The sequence below is a fragment of the Typopeltis vanoorti genome, chromosome 4, assembly GCF_054136105.1.
Source record: "Typopeltis vanoorti isolate ZY-2024b chromosome 4, IOZ_Tvanoo_1.0, whole genome shotgun sequence".
Classification (NCBI taxonomy): Eukaryota; Metazoa; Arthropoda; class Arachnida; order Uropygi; family Thelyphonidae; genus Typopeltis; species Typopeltis vanoorti.
Window position 1 is genome coordinate 126778204 of NC_143552.1, and position 19636 is coordinate 126797839.

At 36.3% G+C, this 19636-nt stretch overlaps 1 protein-coding gene across 1 annotated transcript in view; it reads right to left on the reverse strand.

The window, feature by feature from the left end:
* Window positions 1–947: 947 nt before the first annotated feature.
* The window catches only part of LOC150107661 (uncharacterized protein CG3556-like), a 101244-nt gene continuing 82555 nt past the window's right edge, over window positions 948–19636 (reverse strand). The window contains exons 6-8 of the mRNA XM_090391446.1: window positions 18871–19048; window positions 18593–18726; window positions 948–1072 (exon numbers count right to left, since the gene is read on the reverse strand). Of these exons, the coding sequence (XP_090247572.1) occupies window positions 1011–1072; window positions 18593–18726; window positions 18871–19048 (374 nt within the window). The 3' untranslated portion in view covers window positions 948–1010. The remainder of the gene's footprint in view (window positions 1073–18592; window positions 18727–18870; window positions 19049–19636) is intronic.

The window sequence follows — 19636 nt, forward strand, 5'->3', positions numbered from 1 at the left end:
TAGTGGGGATTAATTTGGTGATAAAGCAATAGTCCAACCATGGGAATGAGGCATATGGAAGTCAAAGGCTATCCCACTTGGTACTGTTATAATGCCAAACTACTCTAGTAAGGCAGTGGCTGGGTAAGGAGATTAGCACTGATTGTGCTCAGAATCACCTAGAGAGCCTATTATATTCACTGTATTTGGAAGGGGTTATTTAGGAATGGTTCAGGTTATCTGGTTGGCATGTGAACAAGTATAATAAATTTAGTTTAGTCCTTTATCCAAGTGAGAGCAAATAAAGTTTGCACCTAAAAATCATCAGGACTGAGGTAAGGTAATGCAACTCTAAGCAAAGGTGGACCAAGCTAACATCCCTATCTCAGGATCTCTCATGAGAAATATCTCCTTGCAGATATATAATGTTATGCATTAAGGGAAGGGCCACTACCCAGACCAGTTTCAACCTATGAGGTCTTGTCAGTGGGAACTCTGGGCCTGGCTCCCACTGATGAGACCTCAATAATTACTCAAACCAGTCTGAGTAATGGTCCTTCCTTTAATGCATAACATACATATCTGCAAGGAGATGTATTGCATTATGGAGGATACTGAGATAGGAGGGATGTCAGCTTGGTCCACCTTTGCTTAGAGTTGTACTACCTCACCTCAGTCCTGAAGATTTTCAGGTGCAAGCTTTGTTTGCTCATACTTGGATAAAGGATTAAACTAAAATTATAGTCTAACCAAGTGAAAAATAAGTTTAAGTTGTATGAAGTTGTTTGTTGGTAATAAGCAAATGTTTCTCCATCTCTGCCTGCAAGATCTGTACAATTGGAGGAAGAAAGCCCTTTGGTATTGTGGACATTAAAATCTAGATTTTTATCTAGATCAATATTTTTGAAGTTTAAAAACAACCAACATCAGAAGATTAAAAATGTTTAATTTAAAGTTATAAGGTAAAATTTAGTACAGGATGTGAAAGTTAATATACATTAACTAAGTATTAAAAACTTCATATAGAACATTTAAATAGACTTGTACCAGAAGATTAAGTGAGCATTATTTTGTGGAAACAGGTCTTTAACATCTGGAAAAAAGAAATAAGATAAATGACTGAACTTCATATCAAAACAAATTTAACTAAATGAACTTAAGTTTTAAATCTTAACTCTAATGCAATTTTTATAGTTACTGGATCATTTGCAAGTACTGATGAGTTTTATTTTAGAAGAAAGCTAAGATAAAGACTACATCTTAGTTGTCAGTGTGACATGCTATTCAAACTAGCAATGGAGTTAAAGAAATTCCAAGTAGTATGATCTCAAATTCAATTCTGCCAACTTCATTCCTTGGTATTATGGAATTCATTTAAGCTGAATTAAATCTTTGGTAGAGAAGTGGTTTAATCAAGAATCTTAAGTCTCTACCAGGCTACTTTTAAGTTAGGATTAGATCAGACTGCAGAAGATTATCTATTGGACAATTTAGACACTCTGAAGCATTACTCTTCATTATAAACTTTAAATCTATAAAAATTAGATTACTAATCAAGTATCTAAGGCAAATAATGCCTACCTTATTTAAAATTTGAATAAATTAGACAATTGTTTAGATTAATTGAAAGTGTTCATATTAAAGTTTGTATTATCACTAATTAAAAAACAATTCTTGCAGTAATTTATATTTTAACCAAGTCTTTAAAAAAGACTTGTGGGCCTCATTAAACCATAATAGTTTAAAGCCCTTGAACAAAACTGAATATTTAAAAATACAGTTTAATGATTCATTTTATCATAATTATTAGCTTAGGAACAGTTATAAGGGCATACAAATATGCTGCATTCTTTGGTGAGACCAACACTCCTCATGGTACCATTTAAGAACCATGTGCATTGCCTCATATCAGCAACCTTTTCTTCTCTGCATCCATGGCAATACTACCCCTCTTTTGACATGGTTTGTTCCTTTATTTTTTTTGGTTCTTCCTGTTTTTTTTAGTGGCAGCCTTCTTTTATTATCCTCTTTTGAAAAGATCTTTGGTCACTTTCAAAAGTTGGCATTAACTTCTGAAAGTGACTTCAAAAGAGTTTAGATTTGCAAATGGAATCTGAGTTCTGAATCACAAGATTGAGGATTAAGACATGTTCTTATAGCTTGAGAAAGATTCAAAAATTGAGCTTTAAAGAGAAACCCAACAATTTCTAAGTGTAAAAATAACTTCAACCAATCTTTTCCTGCAAGGCCACTATTTTGTTTGCAAAAACAAAATTTGCTTACATATAGCTTTTGGAGTTAAAGGGATACCAATTGAAGCAAACTTGACTATTCTTTCTACTAAGTTCTTCTCTTGGTAGAAGAGAATTTCTTCCTAATCTTTGTTATCTTGTCTTTAAATGGTTCCTCAATGTTCATCTAGGTACTCTATAGCATTCTGATGCTGCCACGTTGTGATAGTTGTCCTCTTTGCACAGCTTTCATAGCTGCTTCGTCTTTCATCAGTCCAAAGACGATTTCTTCTTAACTTCTGACATTTTCAGAGGCCTTTAGCAATAAACTATTACAAGCAATCACCAAAAAATAAAATCTTAAATTATAGCAGTTTAAGTCCCATCAATAAATTTACTGGGCCTTATTAACTGCTGCGAACTAGATTAGTTCACATCTATTTTCATGTAAAATATGAAATCACTTAAACATTTATCATAAAACTGAATGTTGAAAGAATAATTTAAATATAAAAATGTGAAAAGAACAATTTTTAATTAAAACTTGTAAACTATTGCACTGCAATATTAAACAGGAAGACCAACCACCTCCCACAAAGGTCTAGGTCAAACTGACACAATAAAGTTTGTAGACAATATGACACCACTGATTTGCCATTGTATTGAGTCCTGTGTGCACAAGAAACCAAACTGGCCAACTTACTGTAAATGTGATTTTTTTTAAATGGGCCTTATTTACCTTAGGTACCTTTTTAGTATTATATAATACTGCCAGGGAGACCAATGACTCATTGAGGGAGGGCACCTACTCAAACTCACCTACACCAATCCAACCAGAACTACCTTCATCTACACCATCATTAGTATTTTCACTAAAAATATTAACATCCATGCTCATGGCAGGTTTCTAACCCTTAGCCTTTTTGGCTGCAGAGCAAATATACTAACCATTTGCCCAACCAGACTCAGTCTGGTTGATTGAGTGGTCATGTTGGAAGGTTTAATTTAAAATCTTTAAAATTTGATTTATTGTTTACAATTCAATTTGAATGAATGTCTAAACAAGGTTCTAAAATCAGGTTACTGATTAGCCATGAGGTTGAAGAGATTATCTTATCCACTATCATCAACAGCCAAGGATATTTATGAAAATATGGAGTATAAGCAAGTTGTCAGAAATCAGGCTTATCAAGACTAGAAATGTATATCATAATAGGAAGGTTGATAGATTTAATAATGAGCAAACAAATTCCTAACATATCCTATAAGGGTATATAGGATATGATAACACTAAATGAAAAATTAAGATCATTACTACTTCCTATCTACAATTTTCCTCCAAATCAATCTGTTAAGACTCCAACATTATCAGATCCTATATTTCTATCTAAAAAGGTACTTTTTACTATCACCCCATCTATATTTTGGTCTCCCTCAGTCTTTTTCCTGCCTGCCTGGCTGAGAACATTTGTTTTGCTAATCTTTCCTCTCCCATTCTATTTAAGTGACCATACCACCTGAGATTAGTTCTGTTAACACATTTCTGGATGCTAACAATATCAAGTTTTCCTAATATCCTCATTTAAGATGGTAGCAATGATGCCATCTGTTCATTCCCCTAATCTTTCTCAGGACTCATATCTGAAGGTTAGTCTTTGGAGAAGTGTTTTACTTCTAACCCAGCTCTCAGATCCATAAGTTGGAATTGGTTTGAACACCATCTTGTATACAGCTAATTTAGTGTTGACTCATTTCTCTTATTCCATATAAATTTATTTAGTTAACTTCCTACCATACCAGTTTGGTTGATTATTTCTATATTTAACTTACCATCTTCACTAAAAATCATGCATAAGTAGCCAAAATATTTCACTTGTTCTATAGGTTCTCCATTTATAGTGGAGTTGATATTTTCAATGCTTCTGCCTATTTTTTTTTATTGTCTTTGTCTTGTTGCTGATCTTCATACCATCAGTTATTCAATCTAGTTGAGGATTCTTGTAGCAGATTTATTTAGAAGTATAACATCTGCATAAAGCAAAGAGGCTCACATCAACAGCAAATTTGATATCAGGTTTAATACCACTTTCCTTTATAATGAAATCCATAAAAGAATAACAGGAGATAATGTACAGCTGTTTACTACACCAGATTTAACATTAAACCATCTTCATGTACTTCTTTCAATTTTAACTGCTGACTTAGAACTCAAAGATTAAGTATTGCTTGATATAATTCCCACTGACACCCTATAACAGCATTTTGAATAGAATCTCTTGGCACCATGTCATATGCCTTTTACAGATCTACAAAACTTAAATACAGATTTTTGTTAATAGCAAGCTATTTTAAACTTGGTTTTTTACTCCCTTTTCCAATTAAGCAAACAGACAAATAAGTCAAGTTTGCACCTGCACAATTTCTAGAATTCTTGAGGGACAAATGTCTTAGGCAACATGTAACAGAGGGAACAAGAGGTTCAAAAATTTTGGATTTGGTTATAGCATCAGAAGAGTTGATAATAACTGAGTTGACGTCTCTCCCACCAGTTGGAGAGAGTGACCATATGGTTTTGACTTGGAAAATGAATAGACATGCAGGAGTATCAAAGAGACGGGAACTTATGTGGAATTATAAGGCAGGTGATTATAATAGTCTTAGACGTCAACTTCGGGAAGTTTCATGGAGGGAGGAATTGGAAGGCCGGGATATCACCAGTGCGTGGGAAATTGTGAAAGAATATTTGTTATCAGCAATGGTAAGTTGTATACCACGAGCGAAGAAGAGGGAGCAATTTGGAGTAAAGTGGATGACAAACAATATTAAACAGGAATTGCATGCGAAAAAGAGGCTATGGAAGAGATATAAGGAGACAGGTGAAGAGATGCATGAGGAATATAAGACACAGGCCAGAAGAGTGACTCTTGTGGTAAGGAAAGCGAAACTGGAATATGAGAGGAGATTGGCCCTAAGATCCAAAGAAAATCCTAGGGAATTTTTTTAGCTATGTGGCCAGTAGGAGGAGAAATGACTGTGGAAGAATGATATTGTGGGATAAAAATGGGAATAGAGTGACTGATGCAGAGGACCTAGTGGAATTGTTCAATGAACACTTTATTGGAGTATTTCATCCTAGAGGAGTCAGTTTTAATGCTAGAGGGATAGGACTGGTACGAGGTCTGGAGGTACAGGAGGAGAGTGTGTTTCAGATACTGAGTACTCTGGATGTCAGTAAAGCTGTGGGACTGGATGGTATTTCGCCACGAGTTTTGAGAGAATGTGCTAGGGAATTGACAATACCTTTAACGTGGCTTTTCAATGAAAGTCTGGCTTTGGCAAAGGTGCCCAGGGAATGGAAGGAAGGTAAGATAGTGCCATTGCATAAGGGTGGTAACAGACTGGAAGTGTCTAATTATAGGCCAGTCTGTGTGTCATCAGTAGTTAAGATCTTGGAGAAAGTAGTGAGGGACCATGTACAGCATTGGGCAGATGAGGGTAATGTTATCTGTGAGAATCAACATGGATTTGTGAAAGGATGCTCTTGTTTTAGCAATATGCTAGCCTTTTATAATAAAGTTACAAGAGCATTAGATGAGGGAAAGGCATATACTGCAATTTTCTTAGACTTGGCGAAGGCATTTGACAGGGTGCCACATGATAAGCTGATATTTAAGTTGCAGCACATGGGTCTGGATGTCAGATTGGTCAACTGGATTCAGGATTGGCTGTCTGATAGGTTTCAGAGAGTTGTGTATGGTGGAGCAGTTTCCAGGAGGCAGAGGGTTACAAGTGGGGTCCCACAGGGCTCAGTACTAGGACCTATATTGTTTAACCTTTATATCAATGACATAGCCAGTGGATTGCAGGGGGATATTCAGTTGTTTGCAGATGATGCGAAGCTTGGAAGGATTATTAGTAATAGTGCAGATGTGGTAGCCCTGCAAGAGGATTTAAATAAGCTAGATAGATGGGCAAATGAATGGGTGTCAGTTTAATGCAGCAAAATGTAAGGTCTTGAGGTTTGGGAAACATTGATGGGATGCTGCATACTCTATGGGAGGAGTTATACTGGAGGAAGTAGGGGAGACAAGAGATCTGGGGTTGATGATTGATAGAAAACTGAAGTTTAGAGGACATATTGCAAAGGTGGTGAAGGTAACACAGAGGATTGCTGCTATTATGAGAAGGACACTGACCTGCAGAGATAAGAGGGTTATCATTCTGTTGTATAAGTCTCTGATCAGACCACACTTGGACTATTGTTCTTAGATTTGGTCCCCAGGATTTGAAGGGGATAAATTAACCGTGGAAAGGATACAAAGACGGATGACAAAGATGGTTTCAGGACTGTACAAGGATAGTTATGAGGATCGGCTGAGAGAATGTGGACTGCAGAGTTTGGTGGATAGAAGAAGGAGAGGTGATATGATTGAGACTTTTAAACTGTTGAGAGGTGGTTACAGGGTTGACACTGGGGAGTTCTTTCGCTTGGTTGATCAGCGGGAAGGAGTGATGACAAGAGGCCATCCCTGGAAGTTACGAAAGGAAACTGTGAGCAAGAGGGTAAGGAGTGGTTTCTTTGTGTGGAGGGTGGTTGAGCTGTGGAATGCATTGCCTGATGGAGTGGTGGGAGCGAGAACGGTCAGTGGGTTTAAGGAGTGGTATGATAAACTTTGTTTCTCAGGGGGGGGACTTCCCCTCGATGAGTCTTGACAGACTATGTCTTAGAAAGGACCTCCCTCGATGAGTCTTTTGACTCCTTGGAGGCCTGAATAATAATAATAATAATGCAAGTCAAAGTTACCTGTAAAGTAGTACAGGTCGAGGCAACTCTGGTAGTCAGAATAAGCTCTGATCACTATTCTTAATATTTACCCTTAATGCAAAGGGCATCTCCTTGAGATGGGTGATGCTATGCATTAAAGGCAAGGGGCCACTACCCAGACCAGTTTTGACCTTTGAGGTATCAGTGGGAGACTGGCTTAGAAATACCAAGATTAAATAATATAGAGCTTAAGTATTTTATCAAAATAAGTTACCAAAGGTGCTTTGACCTTATTAAATAAAAATTTCAGGATGAGAGAGATGTAGAAAGCCTTTAATGCATAGCATAAATCTCCTCAAGATGGGCTTGCATTAAGGGTAAATATTAAGAATAGTGAGCAGAGCTTATTCCAACTTTACCATGAGTTGCCTCAACTTTTACTTTATAGGTCACATTGCATTATGTGCATGCACAAACTACTTATTTGTCTGCTTACTTGGGAAATGGAGTAAAAACCAGGTTTAAAATAGCTTGGTATTGTTAACATATTATACCAAAGTTAAACTTTCTACAGCTCTATTATATTTATGATTTCTCAACTGTCAAAGTGAAAATCTGATCCTGATCTGTCTCAACCATTTCTTATGTAAAGGAGAAGCAAGATGCTTTAAATGTTTGATATTGATAGTTTGGTAACTAAATTTGGACTGAATCAAGGTATAGAATATTTCAGCAGGGCAAACAGGGTTGCAAAGCATTGCATAAGTGATAATTTTCAGGAGAATTTTGAAGTGGCATTAATGGTTTTAAACCAAAAGGATATTTAGTGAGATGCTATTAGGACAAACAGCATGAATAAGAAATGTTTAGGCAGATAAGCTTTGCAAGCAACATATGAAAGATTTTAACTTTAGCAGAGGACAATTTTTGGAATTGAGGGATAGGTCTGGTAATAGCATCAGAGCATCTTGCTAGTAACTGCACTCATCCTTGTCTTAGATGAGTGACAATGTATATATAGGCCTAAATGTCTTTAGGTCAAGACATGGAATTTCTGGCACTAGGCAAGTGACCAATCTTAAATTGGCTGAAGACAGTTTAATAGATAAGCTAAAAAGGTAAGATCAATGCATAGAAGCTAGTTAAGAAATTAGTTGCAATGGCAGCCCACAGTTAGCTGAGTGGCTGTTTGCAACCACATGCCTAGGAAAGGTGTCCTGGTTTGATTCCTGTCACTGATGTGAGGAGCTTAGGATCTCTCAGACATAGCCAAGTTAGCCTGTCTTGGGCATGGACTGCAGGTTTTTCTCCCCAGTTTATTTGGAGTTTTTCATCCTACAAGGAAGCAAACTGGCTTTGAGAATGAAACTTCTACAACAGGACTAACTACTTTATCCTTGTGTACAGATGCAGTTGATTGAATAGAAAACCCTCAACACTGCAAGGTAAAAGGAAGTTGCAATGCATAAGGAAAAAATACTAGACTTAAGTAGATTAATGATCAGATAATTGCAAAAAGTTTTGCAAGAGTGGGTGGAGAGCAGTTGGATAAATATCCAACTAGCTAAGAAAGTAACTAGTATAGAGAAATGGAATAAAATACTAGAAAACTGCAATCAGAAAATAAGGAATTTCTGTGGCCAGTAGGAGGAGAAAGTTTTAGATATTGAATAGTCTATAGGTGGTATGTATTTGAATGGGAATTGGAATGCATGGGAATATTATTATTATTATGGTAATGTGGATGGTGGTGATAGTGAAATGTATAGTCAAATAAGCCAAGCAAATAAGAAAAGGGTGATCATTATGGGTGATTTTAATTATGGCAATATAGACTGGAATGAAGAGATGGCAACTGGAAGTAAAGAAAATGAGTTTCTTGAGTTTTTGAGGGATAACTACCTCAGACAGTATGTAACAGAGGGCACAAGAGGATTAAGGGTCTTGGATTTGGTCATCTCATCAGAGGATGTAAATATCAATGAGGTATCAAATCATCCACCAATTGGTGAAAGTGACCATGAGGTGATTACTTGGGTGGTTGCTAGCAGTGCAAGGACCCCTGTGAAAAAAGGGTATATGTGGAACTACAAGGGGGTGATTATGAAGAGCTCAGGAGACAGCTTGCAGGTGTAGCATGGAATGAGGAGTTAGCTGGAAAAGAGGTCAATGCAGCTTGGGGGATTTTCAAAAAATATTTAGTGGATGCAATGTCTAAATGTATACCATGGGTGAGAAGGTTAAATAAGTTAGGTGTGAGATGGATGAATAAAGAGATTAAGCATGCAATACAGAGAAAAAGGGCATTGTGGAGGCAGCATAAGAGAAGTGGAAGTAACCAATTTCAAGAGTTCTACAAAGACCAGGCAAGGAGAGTGACTTGGTTGGTGAGAGTAGCTAAAGAGAGGTATGAACAGCAGTTAGCTAATGAAGCTAAAAAGAATCCTAGGGAGTTCTTTCGATATGTAGCCAGCAAAAGACAGAATGATTATGGAAGGTTGACATTGATTGGAGGAAATGGTATAAAGACAGCTGTTGCAGAATGTGTGGTGGAGATACTTAATGAGCAGTTCATAAAGATCTTTCAATCTTGTGAATGTGACTTCATGGAGAGATTAAGAGCAGTTGATGATGGGGAGGAGAGACTGACTGTAAGTGAGCAAGAGGTGTTTGGGGAGTTGAGTAAACTAGATGTAAATAAGGCTGTGGGACTTGATAATATATCACCGTGTATTCTGAAGGAATGTGCCAGAGAGTTGACACCTGCCTTGACATATTTTTTTAATACAAGTCTTGCACTTGGTCAAGTCCCTAAAGAGTGGAAGGAGGGCAAGATTGTGCCACTTCATAAAGGAGGTGATCGAACTCAAGCATCAAACTATAGGCCTATCTGTGTGTCGGGTGTTGTGGTTAAGTTGTTGGAGAAGCTTGTGAGAACTAGAATCCAGAGTTGGGTTGACAACAATGGTATAATCTTTGATGGACAGCATGGATTTGCTAAAGGGAGGTCGTGTTTTAGTAATCTACTTATTACAATAAAGTGACTGCTTCCTTGGACAGAGGAGAAGGATACATAGTAATATACTTGGATTTCACAAAAGCTTTTGATAGAGTGCCTCATGATAAGTTGACAGTCAAACTAGAGCAGATGGGGTTGGATATTAGATTAGTGCATTGGATTGGAGACTGGCTATCTGATAGGTATCAAGTTGTGTATGGGGGTGCAATATCCAGGAAAAGGAAAGTCACTAGTGGAGTGCCTCAGGGATCTGTTTTAGGGCCATTACTATTTAACTTGTATATTAATGATATTGGCGAAGATTTGGATGGAGATATTCAGTTGTTTGCAGATGATGCAAAGTTGGGACGAACCATAAAGAGTAGTGAAGATGTTGTGGCCTTGCAAGAAGACTTGAATAAATTGAGTGATTGGGCAAGCAAATGGGGATGTGAGTTCAATGTTGCAAAATGTAAGGTTTTAAAATTTGGAAAACAAAGATGGGATGCAGAATTTATGCTTGGTAAGAATATATTGTTGGAAGTAGAGGAAATAAGAGATCTGGGAGTGATAGTGGATAAGGATCTAAAATTTAGGGGTCACATCGCCAAAATTGTGAAGACAACACAAAGACTTCTGGGAATGATGAGGAGGACACTGACGTGTAGAAGTAGGGAGATTCTTGTTCCATTGTATAAGGCTTTGATTAGGCCACACATGGACTATTGTGCCCAGATTTGGTCACCTGGTTTTCAGAAGGATGAAGAGATGTTGGAAAGGGTCCAAAGGCGACTGACTAAGGTAGTTTCTGACCTTTGGAATGTGGAGTATGAGGAAAGATTGAAAAGATGTAATTTGCAGAGACTAGTGGAGAGAAGGAAGAGGGGAGATATGATAGAGACCTACAAGTTGGTAAGGGGTTGCTATAGGATCAATGGTGGAGAAGTTCTACAGCGAATAGTGGGAGATCAGGGGAGAACCAGAGGTCATCCCTGGAAACTGTATAAAGAGGGTGTGAGTAGGGGAGTGAGAGGCAGGTTTTTTTCGTTCAGAGTTGTGAATGATTGGAATGCCTTGCCTGAGAGTGTGGTGTCTGCAAGGAGTTTGAATGTGTTTAAGACCTGGTATGATGAGATGTGTGAGATAAAAGGACCTCCTAGATGAGTCTTTGACTCCATGAGGTCTTGTTTAATAATAATAATAATAATAATAATAATAATAATAATAATTTCATTAAGAAAGGGAGGATTTTATTCCTAGAGCTGAATTGTTAAAAATGCATAAATATTAGAATAGAAAGCACTAGAAGATAAGGTAGAGACTACACATGAGAACCATCTAGTAATGGTTCTATTCTACCAATCAGGTAAAGGCAGTAGTAAAATAGACAAATAAAATAGACCAGTTTTTTTTTTTTTTAAGAAACTAGAGATAAAACCAAGAAGGAAGATCTTTTAGTAATGTGTACCTTTACTAAAGGACATGGCATACTGTTCTTGGCAAAGTCACTTGATTGGATTGGAAACTTGCTGTGAGCTAGATATGGAGCTATTTGAGGAAGTAAGGCTATGAATGGTTTCATTGGGTTTAGTACCAGGACCATTACTGTTTATTTTATCAGTGTCACTGGATTATAGGAATTGTTTGCAGATGAAAGGATTATGGTGCTGAAGAAGCAACAGGGCTTCTAAAGTCCTGTTGCTTTGAGGATCTGGAAAGATGGGCATACATGCAGCTCAGTTTAATACAGCTAAAGCTGATGCTTTCAAGATCTAGGATCCATAGAAGGAAACATGAACACTTGAAGTTATTGGAAGTGGAGGTAGCATAAGGTTTTTGGGTGACTGGGGATTATAGTATGTCCTCTGAACTTGAGATTCTGATCAAAACAACCCAGGTTTGCTATAATTGAGTATTGACCAACAAGGCTGACAATTTTTCATATAAAGCCCTGATCAGACCATAACTGGATAGTGCTTTAATCTGTTCACCAGCATTGAAGGGAATGTAATAATCTTGAAAAGAGTATAGGCAGATAGCACTTACCAGGTTATGGTAGAAGACCTGAAGTAATGGAAGAGAAAGCAGAACAAGAGTAAGGAGTCAGTAACAAAATTGTTACTATTTCAAAGGTTGAAAGAAATTTCTTGGCAAGTTTAATTTGTAAAAAAGCTTGCACATGACATCTTCCCAACTAGGCATTTATATAAGGCCAACTTCACAATTACCTTAGTATCCTATAATGCAAATAACACTTGGATATGTATCATGGGAAAGGTTTAACAGATTGCTATGAGCAAGTTCTTAGGACATTTAAATGATTAAACAAGAATCATTTCTTGGAAGTTTAATGCAAAAAAGACATTCAAATGCAAAGAGGAAAATAATTTTTTTGCAAGTATAAATGATCTGACAGTAGTAATATTTGTGATGCCTCCAAGGAGTGAAGACTCATTGCAGGAGGACACCTATACAACTGTTTCCATTACTAACAGAACCTCTACTACCAATATGGTATGTAAGAAATTTGCACAAACTAAGATTTCTACCATAGCAGAGGTAATAAGGATTATGATTACAAGTTCAGAGGATGATAGAGAAGTTTGGATCAAAAGATTGTTTGCATTTTGTATTTGTAGCTAGATATCTTGAAGTGCAGTTTCTAGAGAAAGAAAATGTTGGCATGTTCAATATAGGCATTAAAGTAAAGGATGTAGGCTTAAAAGGGATTTTAAGCCCTTTGGTTTGTACTAATGCCAGAAACATTCAAAATAAAGAGTTTTGGCATTTGTTAGTTCAACTTAGCTGAAAGCATTATTGTTAAGTGACAAAGCAATAAGTATTAGCAAATACTTATCATTTTCTTTAATAATAAAACTGAAGCCAAAGAGTTCAGAGACAGCAGTATAAAGGATACTATTTCTATAAGGATTAGAAGGAAGAGTTAAAAGAAAAATCAAATATACAGCAGCTAAGAATTAGAAAATTCTAAATTAAGCTTGGCAATAGAAGCAATGTTATTACCATGAGTGGGATGCAGTCTTGACATGAGATCAACCTAGATCTTTAAATTAAGGTATGCAGAATTAAAACGAGTGATGATAGCAATTTGGAGCAAGGATAAAATCTGGAGAAGAGAATGTTAGTGCATGGGAAAAGTCAAGATGTGAGAAGAATATACCTGTTAGGATATCAGAAGTTGGATGAGTAGGATGAAGTGGCAATTATAGAAAATGCTGAGGGTATAAGGAGAAAGGTGATAAGTCAAACAAGGGTAGATAAAGATATAGCAAGAAAGGCAGAAGCAGATTAGGCTTTTAAGCTGCTAAAGAAGTGAAAGGAGGGCAATAGCTCTGGGAAAAACTTGTAGAAAATTAGGCTATCAATTTTAGAAATGGTTAAGGTACTAAGTTGATAAAATGCAGAATCATTCAGGATAGAACTCCTGAATGATTTCTATCCTGAATAGAAATACTTCATGGAAACATGGTTTATAGAATAGTAGGTACTGAGTCACATATCAAGCAGAAAAAGAAATTCCTACACAATACTGGACTTTACAAAGCTATTCAAAATAAGATAAGTTCTATGTTAACTAGAGCAAATGGAGATGCATGAAGCTAAGGTGTGACAAACAGTGATATACTAGTATATAGGAAATCAATTCTGGAGGAGAAGACAAGCAACTAATGTATTAACAAGTCTATTTTGCTGTATATAAAGTAGATCAAACGATATTTTAAGGAGTAATCCATTGAAGGAGAATAGTAGTGATGAACAAGATAAGGATCATTCAAATACTGGTAGAATGAGAAAAGAACAATTACTAGTTCATCAAATTCCTGCCATGCACCCTCAAGGGGTGTACAGGATATGACAGTACTACATGAAAAAATTACATCATTACTAACTTCCTATCTACAATTTTCCTCCAAATCAGTCTGTTACTTGTCAAGACTCCAACATTATCAGATCTTATATTTCTATCGTCTAAGGCACTTTGTACCGTATCAATCCACCTATATCTTGGTCTTCCTCTGGGTCGTTTTCCTGCCAACCTGGCAGAGAACACTTGTTTTACTAACCTTTCCTCTCCCATTCTATTTAAGTGACCATACCATCTGAGATTAGCTCTGCTAATGCATTCCTGGATGCTGACAATGTCAAGTTCTTTCCTAATATCCTCATTTTTAATATGATATTGCCATTGATGCCATCTGTTCACACCTCTAATCTTTCTCAGGACTCTCATATCTGCAGTCTCTAGTCTTTGGTCAAGTGTTTTACTTCTGACCCAGCTCTCAGATCCATAAGTTAAAATTTGTTTGAGCACAGTCTTGTATACAGCTAATTTAGTGTTCCGACTAATTTCTTTCTTATTCCATATGAATTTATTCAATTGACTTCCCACAATACCAGCTTTGCTGATTCTGTTGTCTATTTCTATATTTAGTTTACCATCTTCAGTAAAAATTGTGCCTAAGTAGCTGAAATGTTTTACTTGTTCCACAGGTTCTCCATTCACACAGTTGACATTTTCAATGATTCTGCCTATTTTCATTGTCTTTGTCTTTTTATTGCTGACCTTCATACCATATCTATTACAACAGCTATTCAATTTAGTCGGAGAATCTTGCAGACTTGTAGCGGATTTATTTAGAAGTATAACATCATCCGCATAAAGCAAAGAGCTGACATTAACATCTCCAATTTTGATATCAGGTTTAATACCACATTCCTTCATAATGTGATCCATATAGATAATGAATAACAGAGGGGATAATGTACATCCTTGTCTCACACCAGATTTAACATTAAACCATCTTCCTGCACTTCCTTCAATTCTAACTGCTGACTCAACTCAAATAAAGACTAAGTATTGCTTGATATAATGCCCATTGACACCATATAACTGCAGCATATTGAATAGCTTCTCTCTTGGCACTTTGTCATATGCCTTTTCCAAATCGACAAAACTTAAATACAGATCTTTGTTATATTCCCATGCTTTCTTGACTATGTCGTAAAGTGAAGATCTGATCCTGACAGCCTCTATTTGGCCTGAATCCAGCTTGTTCTTCACCAAGCTTTTCTTCCACAATTCTTCTCAACCGTTTCTCAAGTATACTTGCATAGATCTTGCCAGGAACACTCAGTAGGGAAATACCTCTGTAATTCTCACATTCAGTTTTATTTCCCTTTTTATATATGGGTACTATGAGAGCTCTACTCCAATCATCGGGAATTCGTCCCTCTGTCCAGGCTTTCTGAACTATGCAGTGCAGCCACTGTAAGACTTTATACCACCATACTTCAGCATTTCTGGTCGAATATCATCTACTCCTGATGCCTTTCCACATTTCAAGCCTTTGATGGCTTTTTCTACTTCAAGTATGGATATGTATTCCTGACTGCATGCCTGGTCAGTGTTTTTTTTTATCACTGTGCTGTCATCACTGCTTGTTTCATTTAGCAGTTTTTCAAAGTAATTACTCCATACTTCAAGGATATTTTTCTCCTGTTTTCATTTCACCTTTATCATCTCTAATTCCTTTTACAGCACTCTTTCCTCCATTCCTAAGCTTCTTCAACAATCTCCAGAATATTTTGCTACCTTCTTGATATTTATTTTCTATATTCTTGCCAAAGTCCTCCCATGACTTTTGTTTAGCTAGTTTTACACACTGTTTAGCTTTCTTACATTTGTCTCTATTCTGTAAGAGACAAAGCTGACTTATTTGCCAGGAACTTTTGATATGCTTTCTTTTCCTTCACTGCCTCTTTAACTTCCTGTGTCCACCAGGGAGTTCTGATTTTTTTTATCCTTGCACACAACCTCACCACATGCCTCTCTGGCAGAATCAATCAATGTTTCCTTCAGAGTTTGCCACTGAATCTCCAAGGTTTGATTCCTGTTCTCAAACTTTCATTTTCTTTTCAATAATATTTCTGTATTTTAGTCTACAGTTCACATCTGAGAGCTGCTCAACTTTTATTTGCTTTAAAACTTTCTTACATGTTATTCTTTTCATTATGAAATTCAATTTTATCCTGCTCAAGACTAAATAGTGATCACTTCCAATTTCAAATCCTCTGTACACTCTGGTGTCCTGCAACAGGGAGAAAACATCACTATCAACAATAACATTGTCAATGAGACTTTTCTTATTCCTAGCCTCTTCTCTCCATGTGAATTTGTGCACATTTTTATGTTGGAACATGGTGTTAGTAATAACCAGGTCCATGTCCTGAGCAGAAATCCAACAGATATTTGCCATTATTATTAGCTTTGCTCTTTTCTCCAAATTTTCCCAAAATATTTTTTTATGTCTCACAATCATTTCCTACTCTACTATTTACATCCCCAACAAGGACCAACTTTTCCTTTTTCATTGTGTCAGTTGCTTTTTCTAAAGCCTCAAAATATTCCTCCACTTCTACCTTAGTAGAACCTTCTGTGGGACAATAGGCACAAATAAGTCTCATTGTCCAGTTCCCCATTCTCATATTTGCCCACATTACTCTACTTGAGACTGACTGCCAGTCAAGATTAGCCTCTTATTTTGTGTTGAATACTATGGCTACTCCTTTTCCTTGTCATTGCCTGAATATAACATTTTGTATTTATTGCTCAGAAAGATCACCAGTTTTGGTCTTTTTTGTTTCAGTCACCCATATTATGTCGATCTGGTACTTATCTAATTCCTCAGCTAGCTCAATTTCTGCTCTTCACCCTCTATGCTGCCTGGCTTATAGCAACACCCATAGCATATCCTGTCTTGCCTACCACCTACTTCACCATATGCTTTCAAAAGCATTACTATTACTCTTAATCCTCTACTAACTAACCTCTATGAGAACTCAGATGTGGCCTTAAGAATTCAATTAATTTAGTGATTGGGCATAAGAATGCAAGTTCAATGTTACAAAATTTAAGGTTTTAAAATTTGGGAAACAAAGATGGGATGTAGAATTTATGCTCAGTGGGATATTGTCAGAGGTGGAGAAAAGATCATGTGGTGATAGTGGACAAGGGTCTGAAATTTAAGGTGCACTGCCAAAATTGAAGACAGACTATTTGGGAATGATGTGGAGGACACTGACTTATACAATAGAACAATCTAAGTTATATAAGGAATTGATTAGGGCCACATGGCCTACTGTGCCCCAGATTTGGTCACCTGATTTTCAGGAGGATGGAGATGGTAGATAGGGTCCAGAGGCAACTAAGTAGTTTCTAACTTCTGAAATGTTAGATATGAGCAAAGACTGAGAAGATGCAATTTAGAGTAATGGGTAGGAAGAAGAGGAGATATAGAGACCTACAAATAAGTAAGGGGTTGTTATAGGATAAATGTTAGAGGTTCTATAGAAAAGTGGGAGATCAAGGGAGAACCAGAGTTCATAATCCCTGGAAACTATAAAGAGAGTGAGAAGGTTTTTTGCATGCAGACAGTTGTGAATAATTAAAATGCCTTGTCTGAGAATGCATAGTATGATGAATTGTGTATGATAAAAGGAGCTAGATGAATCTGATTCCATGGGGTCTTGGGTAATAATTCTGGTAAGTATAAAACTGTTATGTCTCATTCTTTGGGCAGGCTAATGGTGCTATCAGTGCCACTATTCACCTTTTATTCTAGATACTCTTGGCAGAAAGAATAAAAGGGATTGTCTGTTTCTATGCTTAGCCCTTCCAGACTCAATTGGATTCATTACATTCTTTTCCTAAGGAAGTCCCACAAGTCCACTCTTGCTATCATCTTTCATATTTAAGTTTCCCCTGCATTGATATTGCTTGTTGAGAGAACAAGCTCTCTAGATACCTAGATCCTTTATTTAAAGGAAAGCCAACTCTTATACATAGTTTTGTCCTTACATGCCCTCTAAGCATTGACACATTCATTCTGGCTATGATATTATTCATTATAGATATCCTTCTCTTAAGCTTTTATACCTAGGGAACACCACTATTGACATTACTACCTACAACCCTCTCCTCTAACACTTTCCTTGTTTCTCCCACACTTATCTGCCATCCTATCCCATCCCTGCTTTCTCTTACTGGTTCTATTTTCTATAATTCTTAATCTAATCCTATTGGATTGTTTTTTTTATCCTTTGTTTCCAGTCCATTTAACTTGTTCCTGATACATTCCACTTTCAGTACATGCCTGAAAGCTATTTATGCTTGCTTGATATTCATCCTCCCAATCAAGTATGAAAACTAGTCTCGAACTTAATTTTTTACATTCTGCTCTTTATCATGCTATTTGTGTTCACCTGCTTGACACTTTTGTAACACTAAGCATTATATTTTTATTATGAATGTTTGTAGACAAGTATTTAGGCTGATTAGTTTTTTCTTAAGTCCAAAGTCATAACATTGGATCAAACTGGGAAAGCTGATTATCAAGTTAACAGATTTGAATGAGTTCAGAGGAAGGATTGTTGCAGCTTCCAATATTGTATAATTTTTAGACAAATAAAGAGAAAATCAAGTCTTACATGGCATGAAGTGAAGTATAACATTTAGAGATGCTCTGAATGTCTTCAGTTTGAGCTGTCATTTGTTTTAAGCTGGATGCATTTTTTTTTTAAAAACTTTAGTATACTTACCAGTATGTATTCTTCTCTGCTGATTTGTTCTGTCTACAAGATAAAGGAGCCAATAGTTCCTTGTTTCAGGATCATTTGCTTTATCCATTATGGAATAAATGAATTTTCCATTTTTTCCTTCTTTATACTGAAAGCTATAAAGATCAGCTTATTAAAATCACTCTGGAGTAACATTTTTATGAAAGATAGAAAAACTAACCCAATTTAGTATTAGGTTTAAATTGGTATAATTCAAGTTGTTCACACCTGACAGTTAAAGTAGGTTTCAAGCATCTTACCTATATCTAGAATCATGGCATTCTGCTATTTTCATGATCTCAAAGAAAGAGAGATTGGGTGGAACTCTTAGTGAGATTGCATAAGAAAGATCTTTTTTAACACCAAGCCATAATGAATATTGCAGGAACATTTTTTGTCCAGGTTTTGTTAGCAGTTGGTCAGTAGCTGCTTGGCAACCTGAAATAAAGTTAACATGTAATAGCCAAGTTTATCCAGGACTAAGTGAAAATTGTATTAACATTTAGCCATAAGTTAAAGCATTAGTATTTGGAAGTTGATTTCTGAATCAGTTTATAATAAAAGCTTGAGTGACTAAATAAATGAGTAATTTGTTGGTTCCTAGAAATATTTTAACTGAATTCAGTTTATATGAAGTATAAATTGAAAAGGCCAAATAAAACAAAGTGGAGTTAGGCTGAAACAAGTTGTGTAACAAGGAGCATTATTTTTTTTATAAGAGGATTCAATTAAAAGGACAATCAAGTTTGTAGGTTAGAAAGTAAATCATGCTTGGGTAAGATTATCTGCAACCTTAAGTATTTTCACAACCAGGCTAGACTATTTGGGTAGTAAACTTCAAGTTGTCTTAATATCCCATAATGACATCTGGTCATTTTAATATGGCAATACATGATCCTACTTTATAGATCAACTTTCTATTCAGTTCACATGCAGTTTAAAAGCATACTAAGATATAAACTTAGTAAACAAGTCTGAAAAGAAGTGAATTATATTGGGAGTTCAATTAAAAGGATTAAAAATGCT